This window comes from Dipodomys merriami, unplaced genomic scaffold (assembly GCF_024711535.1).
Source record: "Dipodomys merriami isolate MVZ:Mamm:240054 unplaced genomic scaffold, mDipMer1.0.p SCAF_50, whole genome shotgun sequence".
Lineage (NCBI taxonomy): Eukaryota > Metazoa > Chordata > Mammalia > Rodentia > Heteromyidae > Dipodomys > Dipodomys merriami.
In genome coordinates, this window is record NW_027206069.1 from 7,006,737 (window position 1) to 7,024,229 (window position 17,493).

Genomic DNA, 17,493 nt, shown 5'->3' on the forward strand with positions numbered 1-17,493 from the left:
TGGGTCCTGGGGGCCTTGTCCCCCGCCCAGAGTGTTCCTCCCTCACCCTTTGTCCTTGATGTCCTCACAGCTGTCATGGTGCCACACCTGTCCCCCCTCCTACCCTTCCATCCTTTCTGGAGTCCCAAGCTGGGATGTTGGGATGCAGGGATGCAGGGATGCTAGATGATGGGATGCTTGGGTGCAGGGATGCTGGGATTCAGGGATGCAGGGATGCAGTGATGCAGGGATGCTGGGATGCAGGGATGCTGGGATGCAGAGGTGCTGGGATGCAGGGGTGCTGGAATGCTGGGATTCAGGGATGCAGGGATGCTGGGATGCAGGGATGCTGGGATTCAGGGATGCAGGGGTGCTGGGATGCAGGGGTGCTGGAATGCTGGGATGCTGGGATTCAGGGATGCAGGGATACTGGGATACTGGGATTCAGGGATGCAGGGGTGCTGGGATGCTGGGATGCAGGGATGCTGGGATGCAAGGATGCAGGAATGCTGGGATGCAGGGTTGCTGGGATGCAGGAATGCTGGGATGCTGGGATGCAGGGATGCAGGGATGCTGGGATGCAGGGATGCAGGAATGCTGGGATGCAGGAATGCTGGGATGCAGGGATGCTGGGATGCAGGAATGCTGGGATGCAGGGATGCTGGGATGCAGGGATGCTGGGATGCAGGGATGCAGGAATGCTGGGATGCTGGGATGCTGGAATGCTGGGATGCAGGGATGATGGGATGCAGGGATGCTGGAATGCAGGGATGCAGGGATGCTGGGATGCAGGGATGCAGGAATGCTGGGATGCTGGGATGCAGGGATGCTGGAATGCTGGGATGCAGGGATGCTGGGATGCAGGGATGCTGGAATGCAGGGATGCTGGGATGCAGGGATGCAGGGGTGCTGGAATGCAGGGATGCTGGGATGCTGGAATGCAGGGATGCTGGGATGCAGGGGTGCTGGGATGCAGGGGTGCTGGGATGCAGGGATGCAGGGATGCTGGGATGCTGGAATGCAGGGATGCTGGGATACTGGGATGCAGGGATGCAGGGATGCAAGGGTGCTGGGATGCAGGGGTGCTGGGATGCAGGGATGCAGGGATGCTGGAATGCTGGGATGCAGGGATGCTGGGATGCAGGGATGCTGGAATGCAGGGATGCTGGGATGCAGGGATGCAGGGGTGCTGGAATGCAGGGATGCTGGGGTGCTGGAATGCAGGGGTGCTGGGATGCTGGAATGCAGGGGTGCTGGGATGCAGGGGTGCTGGGATGCAGGGGTGCTGGGATGCAGGGATGCAGGGATGCTGGGATGCAAGGGTGCTGGGATGCAGGGGTGCTGGGATGCAGGGATGCAGGGATGCTGGGATGCAGGGATGCAGGAATGCTGGGATGCTGGGATGCAGGGATGCAGGGATGATGGGATGCAAGGATGCTGGGATGCAGGGATGCAGGGGTGCTGGGGTGCAGGGGTGCTGGGATGCTGGGATGCTGGGATGCAGGGATGCAGGGATGTGAGGATGCAGGGGTGCTAGGATGCAGGGATGCAGGGATGCTGGGATGCAGGGATGCTGGGATGCAGGAATGCAGGGGTGCTGGAATGCAGGGATCCTGGGATGCAGGGGTGCTGGAATGCAGGGATCCTGGGATGCAGGGGTGCTGGAATGCAGGGATCCTGGGATGCAGGGGTGCTGGAATGCAGGGATCCTGGGATGCAGGGGTGCTGGGATGCAGGGATGTGAGGATGCAGGGGTGCTGGGGTGCAGGGATGCTGGGATGCAGGGGTGCTGGAATGCAGGGATGCTGGGATGCAGGGGTGCTGGGATGCAGGGATGCTGGGATGCAGGGATGTGAGGATGCAGGGGTGCTGGGATGCAGGGATGCTGGGATGTGAGGATGCAGGGGTACAGGGATGCTGGGATGCAGGGATGCTGGGATGCAGGGGTGCTGGGATTCAGGGGTGCAGGGGTGCTGGGATTTAAGGATGCTGGGATTTAAGGATGCTGGGATATAGGCTGGCTTCAGTTGGTCCTGCCCCTTGACTCCTCCAGTCTTAGTCCTGATGGAGCCTTGAAGCCAGATACCTTGGATCATGCCAACTGCCGTGGTCTCTCTGGCCTTTCCCGCCTCATTTACTGTTTAATATACCCAGCATGGGCATCGCAGTGGTAACGACTTTATAAATAGTAATGCCAGCAATGCTTAAGAGGCTCCTGAAACCCCGCCAAGTCCCTCCTCCGCATCCTCACTCCATGCTTGAGGTGGTGGGGTTCCATGTCCCTCTTCTAGAAACTTGAGGGATGATGGGAACTCCAGCACACAGTGAGTGTTCTGCAAACACCCATCAGTGAATGAGCGAAGGAAGAAATCCAAGGACCCTGGCTCCGGGGCTTTGGGTTCCCCCAGCTGGAAAGCAGGGGTCAGGAGTGTGACCCTGGCTACTCACTCTACCTCATGGCTCCTTGCAGGAGGAGAGCAGAGGCAAAGGGCACTTTGCCAAGCTGGTGAGGAAGGGTTGAGCCAACTTGTGCCTGCTCCAAAGCACAGAGAGTCACCGCGAGGTGAGAGGAGGCAGGTACTGGCATGCTGGGATCCTTTTCCTTTCTTTTCTTTTTTGTGCCAGTCAGTTCTGTAACCTGAACTTAGGGCCCAGGAGCTATCCCTGGGCTTCATTTTTTTCTCAAGTCTGGTGCCTTGAGAAGCCACAGCTTCACTTCCAGCTTTTTGGTAGTTTAGTGGACAGAAGAGTTTCAGACTTTCCTGCCCAGGCTGGCTGTGAAGTGCAATCCTCAGATCTCAGCCTCCTCAGTAGCTAGAATTACAGGCGTGAGCCACTGGTACCTGGCTTTTGGGGATTCTTATGACTAAGGAGCCCACAGAGGCCTTTTTCAAAGCATCCTCCTCTGCTCCCCACATGCACACTATCTAGGGCTCCTAAAATCTTCCCCACCTCCTCCCTTCCATGGAGTCCTAGAAGGCCATTGTCAATTAACTGGTCTCCTTTTATCTAAATGATAGAACTGAAGACCAAGAAGGCAAGAGGCTTAATCAAAGGCAAACAGCATCATATCACCACAGTTGGCAGCAAGATCCAGGTTTTCCCATTGCTAAATCAGTGCCCCTTGATAAAAGGTAGCCTGAGTTCCCCTGGCTTCAGAGGTGGGTTGATGTAGGGGCTGGCATGATTCCTTGGTCCAGCCCCATCCTATGGTAGCCGACACAAGTCTTAGGTCTATGGGCTATTATTCCTGGAGATGGGGACCAGGAGAACGAGCTCCCACCTGTTAATCCCCTGAGAATTTCTCTCAACCCACCATTGTGTGTGTGTGTGTGTGTGTGTGTGTGTGTGTGTGTGTGTGTGTGTGTGTGTGTGTGTGTGTGTGTGTGTCTGTCTGTGTGTGCGTGCACGCACAGTACTGGGGCTTGAACTCAGGGCCTGAGCACTGTCTCTTAGCTATTTTTTATTCAAGATGGAGTCTCCACCACTTGAGCCACAGCTCCATTTCAGCTTTATGTGGTTCACTGGAGATAAGAGTCTCTTGGTCCCTCAGACTTTCCTGCCTGGGCTGGCTCTGAACCATGATCCTCAGATCTCAGCCTCCTGAGTAGCTAGGATGACAGGCGTGAGCCACCAGCATCTGGACTCACTATGAAGCATTAGGTAAAGAAAGCAAAGGCTTTTTTTTTCCTTGGGCTACATTCTAGATTCTTCTTCAGCATCACTCTCTCAAGCTCTCTCTAGGTCCCAGAGCAGCAATGAGTTGGCCGCAGAGCCCCAGAATTCTTAAATGATGGCTGGTCGGGGCTCCGGGGCTTGTCTGGCACTCAGGAGTTGGTGGAAGGAAACCACAGTATGATACAGTCCCTGAGCAGGTTCCAGCCTGAGGGGCAGGGGCGCCGTCCACCTCGCCATTACGAGAGCCCCAAGTTTGGCAAGGGAGAGGCCACGCATACACGAGGAGTTTATGATCCAACTTGGAGTAAATTCATTTGCGGGCCTGTGTAGCTTCAGGCAAGCAGGAAGAGATTAAATAAGTTAATGGATGCGAGAGCACTTTTGAAAGTGTAAAAGCGTTGTGCGAGCACTTTCTAAGTGTAGCGTGTTATATAATGGTGAGCTGAGGCGGCCAGGAAGCCACGCAGAGGGGAGGCTCGGGAGTGTGCACCGCTCCACGCCTCCTCCAGGATTTCCAGCCACTTCATCAATTTAGGTTCTCATTTCTGCTATCAGGTGAATGGGTTTTTTCCCCCCTGGCTCTTTGAGGAACTTTCCTAAGCTGCTGGACATCTGCTACTTGGTGCCAGACAGGACATGCCGATTGCATCATGGGACACTTTCAATCATTCCTTCCTTTAATCTGTAAATCTCAGCTATTCACGAGGTTGAGATCTCAGGATCTTGGTTTGAAGCCAGCCTGGGCAGGAAATCCATGAGACTCTTATCTCCAATTAACCACCAGAAAACCAGAAGTGACACTGTGGCTCAAAGTGGTATAGCACTAGCCTTGAGCAAAAGAGCTCAGAAGCAACACCCAGGCCCCAAGTTCAAGCCCCACCACTGACACACATAGAAAGGAAGGAAGGAAGGAAGGGAGGGAGGGAGGGAGGGAGGGAGGGAGGAAGGAGGAAAGAAGGAAGGAAGGAAGGAAGGAAGGAAGGAAGGAAGGAAGGAAGGAAGGAAGGAAGGAAGGAAGGAAAGAAGGAAGGAAGGAAGGAAGGAAGGAAGGAAGGAAGGAAGGAAGGAAGGAAAGAAGGAAGGAAGGAAGGAAGGAAGGAAGGAAGGAAGGAAAAGACATGGCAGAGAGAGAGAAAAGAAACAGAGAATAAGCACATGGTATAGTCATGCCACAGGAAAATGGTACTTTAGGCCATTCTGGCTATCTTGTGCTGTCTTCAGTTACAAGGCCTGGGCTTGGGTTGAACAGGGAGAATTGGGGCCTTTGGACATGGTTTTCTGATTGGTACATCTCTCCTCCATTCTCTACAAGGTTACAATGCCAAAGATTGGTGCTCCAAACGGAGCTGCTTGTGCTGGCCTTGTCAAAAGTAATGAAAGCCATGTGGTTAAGAAAAACAAATAGTTCCCAATCATGGCTGCCTGACGCCACGCATCAGATTTTTCCAAGGCAGAACACAGATGCCCCTCTTGCTAACCGAATTTGACACCGTTAATGTTTTAACCATGCAAGTGTTTCCTTTTGCTTAGACTGCATCATGAGTCGTGGAACTGGAACCTCACGAGGGCCTGCCCCCTGACCTCTACTGAGGCCCTGGAGACTGCCGGCTTCTCCATCAATGCCTGGAGGCAGCGGGAAGCCGCTGGAGGGGTTGCTGCCCCACGTCTCTAACAGCCATCAGGGGCACCTCCAAGCTAAGCCACCGCACAAGGCATCAGGTGGAGTCTGACCTGGGGGACCCGAGGGCATACCTGGTACTGAGACAAGTGGGCTCCAAAGGTGGGGAGGGAGGCTGGCTTCCATCAAAGAGCTTTGGTGGCAGTCCTGGCCAGCCTGGGATTGAGATGGGCACCCTGGGAGATACGGTATGTGGACATTGCTCTGCCCGCTCATGTGCAGTGCCTGCCTGTCTAAACTGGCATGCGCTCATGGAGTCCTCATGGTAACTCTGCAAGTGAGGTCTCATTGGCACTCTCATTTATCATTATCTTTATTTTTCAGATCAAGGGTCCAAGACAAGGAGTAGTGAGATGGTTTACCCAGATACCTGGCTAACGAGTATAGAGTTGGGAGTTGAGCAAGCTATCCTCTGCCCTAGTGTTTACCCCACTTCACCGCATTCCTGTGATGCTGCACAAAGCCATGATTTACCCACTAGCTGGCCTTGCTCACGGCTAGCAGCTGTACCTTAAAAGGAGATGCTTGAACCCTCCCAGGCCTGCATTTCTTCACTCCTAATGAAGGGAATCACTACTCTGAAGCTGGGCTGGGCTTCAGATGCGCTTTCTAAGATCCTGCTCTCCTCAGCCACGCCTTCTGGTTGTGAGCACTTCAAGGATCTCCACAGCCTCCCCAGCTCCCACTGCAAGGTGCCCTCTGGAGCCCAGGGCCAGACTTTCATGTTGGGTAGAATAGGCCTTCATGGAGCATGCCTAGAAGTTGACGTCATTGGATACCAGCATCCCTTGAAAAAACTCAGCTAATCTCCAGAGAAATGGGACATATCAGGCAAACAGGATTTTCATCTGCTGAGCTTTTACTTCATGTACAGATTCTATAATAGGGCTCCTCAGTGACCTTCAGTGAATCTTCTGAGGGCCCCATGAAGTAGAAGTGTTTGTATTCCTGTTTTTAAGGACCAAGCTACGGAGAGATGCAATGAGGCATTTTCCTGTAGTCATTTAAAAACAACAACAAAAGGACAGAGTAGAGCCAGGACCAAACACAGGGGAATGGGGGTGGGGGGAGGGGCGGGGGGGTGTGCACTCATCCCACCTCTCAATCCCAGCAGCCCCTGCCCTTGGCCAACACCTGTCCTCCTCCAGGGAAGTGAGTGACCTCTGTATTTCTCAGGGTCCCTCTTCCGCCCCAAGAAGAGCAGAGCTGCCCTGGTGATAAGATCTAGGGAGAAAATACTCCTGTAATGCGCTCATCCATCACCCACTCCAACAGAAAAGACAAATTATTAAACATGCCCTGTGTGCCCTTTCAAACCCTGGTGGAGAACAACAATTAAAACTTCTCATTGCAGGAGCTGCCCTAGAGACAAATGAAAGGAAATTGAATGTGGAAACGGAGGGAGAGAGGCATGTCCATGGGGGATCTGAGGGTCCCAGAGACTGTGTGGAGACAGGAGCATTTTATAGCAGGCTTAGCTGGCAGCCTTCAGCTGGAAATGCTCAAGGACAAGCCTGGGAAATGTCTGCAATGGTTGGTATAAGACAATGTTTCTCAATATGAATATGTGTGTCCTATTACAGAAACATTGATATGTCTATGCGCATGTACGGAGACACTTGCTCATAAAAAGAAATTCTTTCGGGGCTGGGAAGGTGGCTCAGTGGTAGAGCGCTTGCCTTGCAATGCATAAGACCCTGGGTTCGATTCCTCAGCACCACATAAGAAAAAAGAAAAAAGCCGGAAGTGGCGCTGTGGCTCAAGTGGTAGAGTGCTAGCCTTGAGCTGAAGAGCTGAGGGACAGCACCCAGGCCAGAGTTCAGGCCCCACAACTGGATCCCCCCCAAAAAAGAGAAATACTCTCTAGGGGGGCCCAGTGGCTCACACCTATAATTTTAACTACTCAGGAGGCTGAGATCTAAGGATCACAGTTCAAAGCCAGCTCAGGCAGGAAAGTCTGTGAGACTCTTATCTCCAATAAACCACCAGAAGATTGGAAGTATTGCTGTGGCTCAAGCAGTAGAGCACTTATTTTGAGCTGAAGAGCTGAGGGACAATGCCCAGGCCCAGAGTTCAAGCCCTAGGACCAACAACAACAACAAAAAAATTCTAACTTAAAAAATAAATGATGTAAGCTGGGCGCCGGTGGCTCACACCTATAATCCTAGCTACTCAGGAGGCTGAGATTTGAGGATCACAGTTCAAAGCCAGCCCAGGCAGGAAAGTCCATGAGACTCTTATCTCCAATAAAAACCACTAGAAAACTGGAAGTGGCACTGTGGCTTATGTGGTAGAGCGCTCGCCTTGAGCTGAAGAGCGCAAGGACAGTGCTCAGGCCCAGAGTTCAAGCCCTACAACTGATAATAAATAAATAAATAAATAAATAAATGATATTCATTAAAAACTCTTGGGCATTTATCCAAAAGATTACAAGTCAGGACACAGTCAGGACACATACACTCATGTTTATTGCTGCACTATTCACCACAGAGCAATATCCAGATGCCCTACAATGGGTAAATAGATCAAGAAAATGAGGGCTGAGAATTTGGCTTAGTGGTTTTAGTGGTAGAGTGCTTGCCTAGCATGCATGAAGCTCTGGGTTCAATTCCTCAGTACCACATAAACAGAGAAAGCCAGATGTGGCACTGTGGCTCAAGTGGTAGAGTGCTAAGTTTGAGCAAAAGAAGCTCAGGGACAGTGCTCAAGCCCTAAGTTAAAACAGAAGAACAAAGGAAGAGGAGGAAGAGGAGGAGGAGGAGTAAGAGGAAGAGGAGGAGGAGGAGGAGGAGGAGGATGGAGAGAGAGAGAGAGAGAGAGAGAGAGAGAGAGAGAGAGAGAGAGAGAGAATGTGACTAAGATGTAGATATATATGATATATATGCCAGGAATATCTATACACATATATGTAGGTATATGTATATATTTAATGGAATTTTACTCATTTGTTAAGAAGAATATTATATCATTTTCAGGGAAATGAACAGACCTGGAAAAAATAGGTTACATGAAATAAGTCAGGCTCAGGGAGACAAAGGATATATATTTTCTCTCATGTGGAAGATCGAAATTATAAATGTATGCAAACAAATGCACACACACACACACACACACACACACACACACACACACACACACACACACACACACACACACACACACACACACACACACACACACACACACACACACACACACACACACACACACACACACACACACACACACACACACAGGCTAAAGTATGGCATGGACCAGTTAGAATTCCAATGCTGTACCACTCCTTTAAATAACTAACATATAGTTTAGCAAAATGAATACCAGAAAGCTGGAACAAGTTTTGTCAGGGTGTGGAAGGTCAAGACGAGAGAGGGGGAGGCAGTTACCATCATAGTATTCTGTGTACATATGTGAAAATGGGCCCAGGTAACATGACAGGAAGGATGAGTGGGGTTGGTAAAAAGGGGTGAGAATGATGACAGGGGTAACACCCATCAAGAAGCACTGTACTGACAAACCGACGTGCTGAATTGAAACCTCTCAACACAACTATTTAAGGGGCTGGGAAGGTGGCTCAGAGGTAGAGCGCTTGCCTTGCATGCCTGAGGCCCTGGGTTCGATTCCTCAGCACCACATAAGCAAAAAGAAAAAAGCTAGAAGTGGTGCTGTGGCTCAAGTGGTAGAGTGCTAGCCTTGAGCTAAAGAGCTGAGGGACAGCGCCCAGGCCCAGAGTTCAGGCCCCACAACCAGATCCCAAAAAATAATAATAATTTTTAAAAACAAAATTCAAAAACATTGTAAGTGAAATAAAATCTGCTCTTGTTCTCCAGACAGACAGACAGACAGACAGACAGACACACACACACACACACACACACACACACACACACACACACACACACACACTTTGCCCAATCAACAAGGTCTTTTGGAAACAGAGCCCAGGGAGCATCAGACTCCTCCGTTCTATCTCTCATGTACTGAAAACTGATTTGGAAGGGAAAACACCAGGTAGGTGCTTTCTGCCAGTGATCCCATTATTCCTGTTTGAAGGATGAAGAAACTGATGCTTATAGTACTCAAGTGGTGCAGACTGGGCCCTACAGATCCAAGTTTCTAGCATGTCCAGGCACCTCAGGATAAAGAACGGGGAGAAAGATTAAAACCCTGGCTCTTCCTCTCAACTGCTCAAAGTGTACCAGGGATTGGTAGAAGAGGCAAAACATTGATCCAAAGCCCAAGTAAAATGCTGCAAGTTTCATTCACGTGCTTTGAGACTTGAACATACTTTCAGGAGGAAAGAGGCAAAAGGAGACTGGAATGATGGAAGGGGCTACGTTTGGGGGTGGTCCTAGAGATGGAGAGGGGGCTTGATGTGTGAAAGGCATGCTAGGCTAACGGTGCCAGGAAAGAAAATAAATGTTCAACATTCCAGAGTCAGGAATGAAAGGTCAAGATTCATTTGGCTGCCATCTGGGACGTGAGGCGAAGACACAGAAAATGAAACTTGAAATGAGGTTAAGGACAGATATAGAAGAGTTGTGATTGCTTGGCTTAGGGTTTGGCCTTCTGAGCGGAGAGGCGACAGGCTCTGAGCCATAGTCTAAGGGTATCTCCGGAGGAATACTATGCAGGCTGGAAGTGGAAAGTCTTTCGTGGAAAGCAAGCCAGGTAGGCTGCAGTTGTGTTGTGGAGGAAGGGTGGGGAGGTTGACAATATCTATTGGGGCACGAATGGGGTGCTGGGTACTAGAAGTGTTGGGCAAAGAATAAAGAATGAGACAATAAAGAATAAGACAAGAGAGGTGTTTGACCTGGGTCTCTGGGGAGATGGTGGAGCATCCGTTGGGAGAGGGGCGGGGAAAGAAACAGGAAAAGGAATCAGGTTCTGCTCAGGTGAGTCGGAGCTGACTCTAAAGCAACTGGGCAGGACACCCCACAGGTGAGCTGATGTAGGTGCCAAGTGCCTAAGAAGTTCGCTTAGAACCTTCTACCACATCCCACTGCAGACCCAAGAGGGGCCCAGGAGGTGTGTCCTTCCTGAATTTCATTCCCCCAGCATGGCTCCTCCTCTTAATCATCAGCTTCCTCCCTCCCTCATCCCACCCGTCCCTACCTTTCTGCTCACTCTGTCTCTCTTGCCTTGGACTGGCCACACTAGATGCAGAATGCTGCCAAGTTCTTTCTTCATCAGATGTATCAGTTGCCTATCTCCCAGCAAAAGCCCGCTGCCCATCCTCTGGCTCAAACTCAGCCTCTGCTGTCCCACCTCCTTAGGACCAAGGGTGGGACACAGTGTGGAACCATGCCTGGGCTTCCATAGAATGCTGCTTTATTTACGGTTAAGGCCTCAATGTATCCACCTGTTACATGGGGACAATAATGTCCAAGGCGCAAACATGTGGTGAGCAGAGAAAAGGATTTCAGGCAAAAGTACATGAACAGGATAATGGAGAAGGGCAGGCTGGTCAGGGGCTCCCGGGTGGGTGCGAGGGTCAAGCGAGAGCATGGATGCCATGGTCTCGGGCCTGATTCCAGGCTGATGGGAGCTGAGCTCCCACTCAGCCCTCGCCTTCCTGGTCAGCCATGTGTCCCCTTGTCTTGCTGTCAGCATCCTGGGAACCATCTAGAAGACGCAGGTGACGCTTGGACGTCCCTCTGAGCTGGATCTCCACCCCTGTGCCCTCTCTTTACTTGGTTGTGTTGCCAGTTTACTGAATTGTAATTGCTTGTCTCATTAAAAATGGCTAAGCTAATAAATACTAATTACTCTGAGACAAAAAAAGGAGGAGGAGGAGGAGGGAGGGGGAGGAGGGGGAGGAGGGGGAGGTGGGGGAGGAGGAGGAGAAGGCCACTCTTACAGAGCATGCAAGGCACGGTGGAAGGCGCCACAGACACAGGGACAAACTGCTTAGCGAGGGTTGATCTCCTCTCTGGAATGAGGGAGCTCTTTTCAGATTTTAATTACATTTCTCAAAAACAAAAACAAGCCCTATTCCCCTGAGAGACATCCATCCCATTTTTATGAAGAACAGAGCCAGCTGTGTGGAGGAGCAGGAAACAGAACGTGCCCAGCAACTGTGGCTTCCTTGCAGTGGGCACAGTCCATCCCCGGCTGGTGGCCTGGCTACCTGCAGAACGAGAGTCTCCAGGGTATCTCCAGGATATCCCATAATAAGGGAGTCAGAGGGGAGATACCCACGCTGAAATCCCACCTCCCCAGAGCTCACCATGACAATACACACACACACACACCCATCTTCACTCCATTTTCTTAATTTTCTTAACTGATTTCTTTGGTGGCAGTACTGGGTTTGAACTCAAGACCTGGACGCTGTGCCTGAGCTTTATCGCTCGAGGCTGGTACTCTATTACTTCAGCCTCCGCTCTACTTCTACCTTTTTGGTGGTTAGTTGTTGATAAAGAGTCACATTATCTGGAATGTAGCTTAGTGACAAAGTGCTTGCCTAGCAAGTTCAACATCCAGTACAAAAAAGAAAGAAAGAAAGAAAAAACAACCTTTAGCCAGGCACCAGTGGCTCACACTTGTAGTCTTAGCTACTTAGGAGGCTGAGATCTGAGGATCGTGGTTCAAAGCCAGCCCAGGAAGAAAAGTCAGGGGGACTCTTATCTCTAATAAACTACTCAGAAAAAGCTAGAAGTGGCACTGTAGCTCAAGTGGTAGAGCGCTAACCTTGAGCACAGAGACTCAGAGACAGTGCTAAAGCCATGAGTTCAAGCCCCAGGACCAGAAAAAAATGCCTGGGCTGGCTTTGAACCACAATCTTCAGATCTCAGCCTCCTGAGTAGGTAGGGTTACAGGTGCCCAGCTTGTGACTCAGTTTTTGTGTTTCCTTTGGGGCCTATGCATTCAATTCTGTCAACTTTCCCAGTGAATTTTACACTGAAATCTGCAGGGGACACATGCTGTCAGTGCTGAGTATCCAAACAGTGCACATGAAGAAGGAGAAATAGAGGCTGAAAGCTGGCTCAAGCACATTCCAGCTAGAATACCAGGAGAGATTTCAGAGAGCATGGAATAAGGACTTCTCAGCAAGCTTGATTTTCTACAGCATGAGAGTGACTGACTGCACACCGTGCTCCTCTGAGTGGGGCGGGGGGTGCCAACTGCCCCAGAAATGCCCCTCCAGCAGCTATGGAGACAGGCAGGCTCATCAGCCTCTCTCCATCATGGCTCTGAAGCGCTCTCCCTGTGACCACCTCTTCCTCCTGTGAGATTCCATCGGGACACACTCTGGTGTGGACGGGGGGCCAGGCATGACAGGTTGCATCAACCTTGCTGGAACTCATTGCTGCTGGAATGGTTGGCTCACTGTCCCTCCACGCTGACCTTTTGCCCGAGGGTGAGAGGGTGAGGCTGGGGCTGGTGACAGCTCAGATAGAGCGCACTGTCACTGTTTCCTTCAGCATAACTGAGGTGCATGAAGACACCTTGTCAGAAACAATGGTGCCCAGTGATGCATGAGGCACCTTACCGAGGCCTGAGAGAGAGCTAGGAAGCGGGGCTCCTTGCTTCTAAACTCTTCATCAGGAACAGTCTGGATCAGTATTAAACTCGGAGTGATTGTGCTCCCCCAGCTCATTTCTGAAATTATCACAAGTGAGGGGACTACTGGCATCTAGTGGGAAGAGGACAGGGGTGCAGCTAAAAAATTTTTTAAAATCCCACAATGCACCAGACAACCCTCTAGAGCCAAGGAGGATCCTGTGGCCAGTGTCCGTGGTGTGGAGGCTGAGAGGCCCGGTGTGGAGAAGCGTTCATGACTTCCTGAAATATTTGGAGGCAGCCGCCTTTGCCTTCGCCAATGGCCCTGGGAGGCTTCAGACCAAACACAGCACTGTGAATCAGATATAGAATTCAAGGCCAATGAAAATGTCTCCTGTTTTCAACAGAACAGTCGTGGGCCCCCACCGCATTCTCATGCAGGATTTTGTGAGATCCAAGCTAGTTGTCTCTCTGCCCTCTGAGCCTTGCTTTAACTATCAGGAGAAGTGGGACACTAGTGAAAGGCCTTCACTGCCAGGGTCCTTTGTTTAAAAACCACGAGCACACAAAATGTATGCAACCGCATACCATGGTGCAAACTCAAAAATTATATTCAATTTGATTAAGACCCCAACGGCTATCATTTAAATTCTTGGCAATATGCTCAGAGAAATAGGCTGATCATCTTTTATGCTCTAGCCTGGAATTCCACAGGAGTCTGCAAGTCACAGTGTAAATATGAGTAAACACCTGTAAAGAAACAACTGCAGGAGGCAGAATGGATGGAGGACGGAAGCCGATGTCCGAGACATACATGCTGTCCTCCAAACCTGCTCCCTTTCTTCCTGCACACACAGCTGGACTATGGCCCAGCCCTCTCTGAAACATGAGTTGCTGCATTCTAGACATTGGACTATGAGCCTGGCGTGATGAGAATCACTCAGAGCGTAGTTCATGAGACCTTCCCATGGCTGGCTGCTGGATTTCTTTGTCTCCTATCCAGATCCAGAGGACCCAGAAAAGGTCCTGTGGTATCCCACAGCCCCAGACATCAATTCCTGAACAGTATGGGAAAATTAACCCCCAAAGGAATACTCACTGTATTCATCATGAATAGAATCAGTTAGGTAGACGGATAGATTATAGATGGAATAGGCTGGATGGATAGATGGATGGACAGACAGAGAGATGACAGAGATAAAAGATGGGTTGATGGCTATATGGGTAAGTGAGTAGATGGATGGATGGATGGTGAATGGCAGGTGGCTCATCAATGGGTGAAGGTAGATGGATGAGTAGATAGATGGTTGGATGGATAGATTACTGAGGCTGAATAGTCCCACAGTCTGTCATCTGAGAGTTGGAGAACCAGAAAAGCCAATCATATAGTTCAGACCCAGTCAGAAGGCCTACGAACCAGGGGAATCAATCGTGTAATTTGTAGCCCAGATCCAAAAGCCCAGAACTTGAGGGTGGTGAAGTAAGTTCTGGTCTGAGGCTAAAGTCCTGACAGCCAGAGGTGCTGATGTATGAGACCAGAGAAGATGAATGTCTCTTCTCCACCAGAGAGCACAAATGACCACTCCTCTACCTCGTAGTTCCATGGGAGACTTTAACAAATTGGATGGTGCGCTCTCTCATTGGTGAAATGACTATTTTGCTCAGTCTATTGATTCGATACCATTTTGGAACACTAGAAAGAATGTTTTAACAGCTATGTAGGAATCACGTAGCCCGATCAAGTTGGCAAATGGCATTAACCATCACATCCAAACTGGAATAAGAGATCAATCTGTTTTCTGTTATACTACAGAAACACATAGCTATCTTTGTTATAGCAGCTAGTCCTAAACTATACTAACAAATATCATGTTTGTGCCCAGGCTATGGTCCTAAGTGGAGAGGATCCTCCTGGTGTCTCCATTACTCTATCCAAAGACCTTTCTCACAGCACAGGAGAGGTCTGCTGCATCCATGCATATGGTCATCTCTCTGTACACCTGCAGTGGTTGCTGTAGACTTTCTCAGCAGAAAGGGCCTAGGATGCAAATTTACCTGGGAGTGGAGCTAGGAGACTTCTCTTTGACACTATAATTGCTCAGCAAAATATGGCGACACTTCCAATCTATAAATAAGAGTTCCTGCAGATGTTCTCAGGTATTCTGTATGAGGATGAGAAAAACACCCACTGTTCTTTTACAGAGAAAGGATAAGACATTTCCCTTCTCGACTACTGAATAACTGGGTGTGAATTCAGGCCCTGCCGTGTATATCTGTGATTGTGAACAAATTACTCCATGATGCTCAGCCTTCTTCATTTATAGAGGGAGGAAAGTAAGAGTACCAGAAAATTGGGCTCGAAAGAGATGGTGGATGCAAAATTCTAACCTAGGTCCTGGTTCTTAAAGTCAGTCATCACGATTATTATTTCCCAAACCCAGCATTTAGCAGGGTGTCTAGAACCATAATGTTTGTTGTGAGAATGAATAATTAATTTAAAAATTATCCAAGTCAGAGCAACACAAAGATAAAGATACCGCTCATGCAGTGCTGAGTTGGCTATCATAATTAATTCTGCAGATACATTTTCTTGGCATCTTTTCAGCAAGGATTCTCCTCTAGATTTAATTAGCAAGGCAAAGTCAACATCCTATCAGGGTACTTCTCCTATTTTGTGTTCTTCCTTATTGTTTTTAAAGCTGCAATGCTATTTTGTTTAGCATAGCAGAATGTATTACCCTGGGTCCTCACCGTAGCAATGTGCATTGCATTGACAAATCAGCCAGCTGTGCTACCTGCCTTGGAAATGAGACCAGAAGACAGCCTTAGAGATCCATGAGCTAATGGAAAGTCTTTGTGGAAGACAGCAATGGGGCTCAAAGGTCATTAAAACCCAAGGGGTAGGTGCCAGTGGCTCATACTCATAATCCTTGCTATTCAGGAGTCTGGAAATCTGAGGATCACAGTTCAAAGCCAGTGTGAGCAGTAAAGTCTTATCTTCAATGATCCACCAAAGAGTCAGATGTGGCTCAAGTAGTAGAGTACCATCCTTGAATGAAAAAAGAATCAGAAACAGAGCCCAGGCTCTGAGTTCAAGCCCCAGTACTGGCACAAAAACAAATAACAACAAAGAAAAACACAAAGGAGCTTAGCTTTCTCATCTCGAGGTATAGATGAGGAAGCTGAGGTCCTGGGGGGAGGGGAGGGTTTTAACTCCACACACACCATTCTTAACCACCCACTTAGGAGTCAGGTGAACATCCCTGAGTCTTTCCTAGGCACACCCTCCTCACTCTGTATCTCCAGCATCATTAATACAAGCAGAGAAGTCCATTCTAGCTCCTCCGGCACTGGGCAAAGGCACCAGAGGACCCTGGACACAGTCTGAAACCTTGATGTCACACCACACAACAACTAAACCAGAAAGCACGGCAAGATCACCGTGAACACACCCACTCTTCCAGGAAGAGCGCCACCTCCAACTGCAATGAATGGGAAAATCAATAATACCCTCTGGAGTCAAATTGCCTGTGAAATAGCTCAGGAGCTGGTGTGGGAGGTAGAGAGAGCCAGACAAAAATTCTGACTTGATGAGTGCTGCTGCCCAGTTCGATCCGCCTGCAGTCAACACCCAGCCTGATGCACATGCCCACAGGAGCCATGCGTGCCACAGATGAAAAGGCACAACTTGGGGATTCTACTGCCCAGACTCAAACCTAAGCCTTTGACTCAGTTTCCTGCTCTGTAAAAGGAGGGCATAGAGATCACATGGAGCCCGGTGTCCACACATGTGCACATGAGGTCATTATCCCTATCTCTGCGGGATAGAGCCCTGATCAGGTGTCTAACACTCATTTAAAGTCCAAGGAGCTTCCATCAAGGCAAGGGACATGAGAAGCACACTCACCCGTCCAAACTCAAAGGATGGACCTAGAGACAAGATGTATAGCAAAAGTGCAACTTTAACGGCCCTCTTCCTTTGTCTTCCTGTAGTAGGCTTTGCTTGTGTGCTTTCTGACACCGTTTCTACCCATTTTCTCATTTTATTGTGGGCCATTCTCCCACTAACTAACCAGCCCAGTCCACTTGTAATCCATCCTGTTTATCTATGGGCTTTCCAATGGATGTCACATCTGTAAGTAATCCCAACTCACAATTAAATGCCATGACTTGAAAATGGGACCATCAAGGGCTTTATCTCTAACAAGAGCTAAGGGGAACAACGGACCCCAGTGCTAGATGAGTGGTGTGGATCTGAAGCAGGCTCTCCATGTGCATTTTGGCCAAAGTAATGTGAGCTTGGGGGTGAGTGCCAGGACAGAGAGAGCATGGTCCAGGGTTCTATGGATCTCAGATGGTGGGGGGAGGGAGCCAGAGGCAGTGAGCCGAGATCCCAGATCCAGGGAGGGAGGCAGATTATAAACTAGTTCCAGAGCCTCTGTGGAGGGCAGGCTTGGGAGGGGAAAGGGTTCCAAGCTAACAAACAACCTCACCTGCCATACAGTTTAATCTCATCATAGGGCAGGTGATTGCTTCCTATTTCAATCCCACTGACAGGCATTACTCAGTGCCGCCATATGTCTCCCTCAGTGTTTGGCCTCTGGAAACTCATCTACTCTTCCCCAACTGCCCTTCTGATTCTCCTGCTTACA

The 17,493-nt window shown here is 49.7% G+C and overlaps 1 protein-coding gene across 1 annotated transcript; it reads right to left on the bottom strand.

Moving 5' to 3' along the window:
• Positions 1–335: 335 nt before the first annotated feature.
• On the bottom strand, positions 336–2,075 carry LOC138810533 (uncharacterized). Its single transcript, XM_069997761.1, has one exon. The coding sequence runs from the start codon at positions 2,073–2,075 to the stop codon at positions 336–338; it is 1,740 nt and encodes a 579-aa protein (XP_069853862.1).
• Between the last annotated feature and the right edge of the window lie 15,418 nt (positions 2,076–17,493).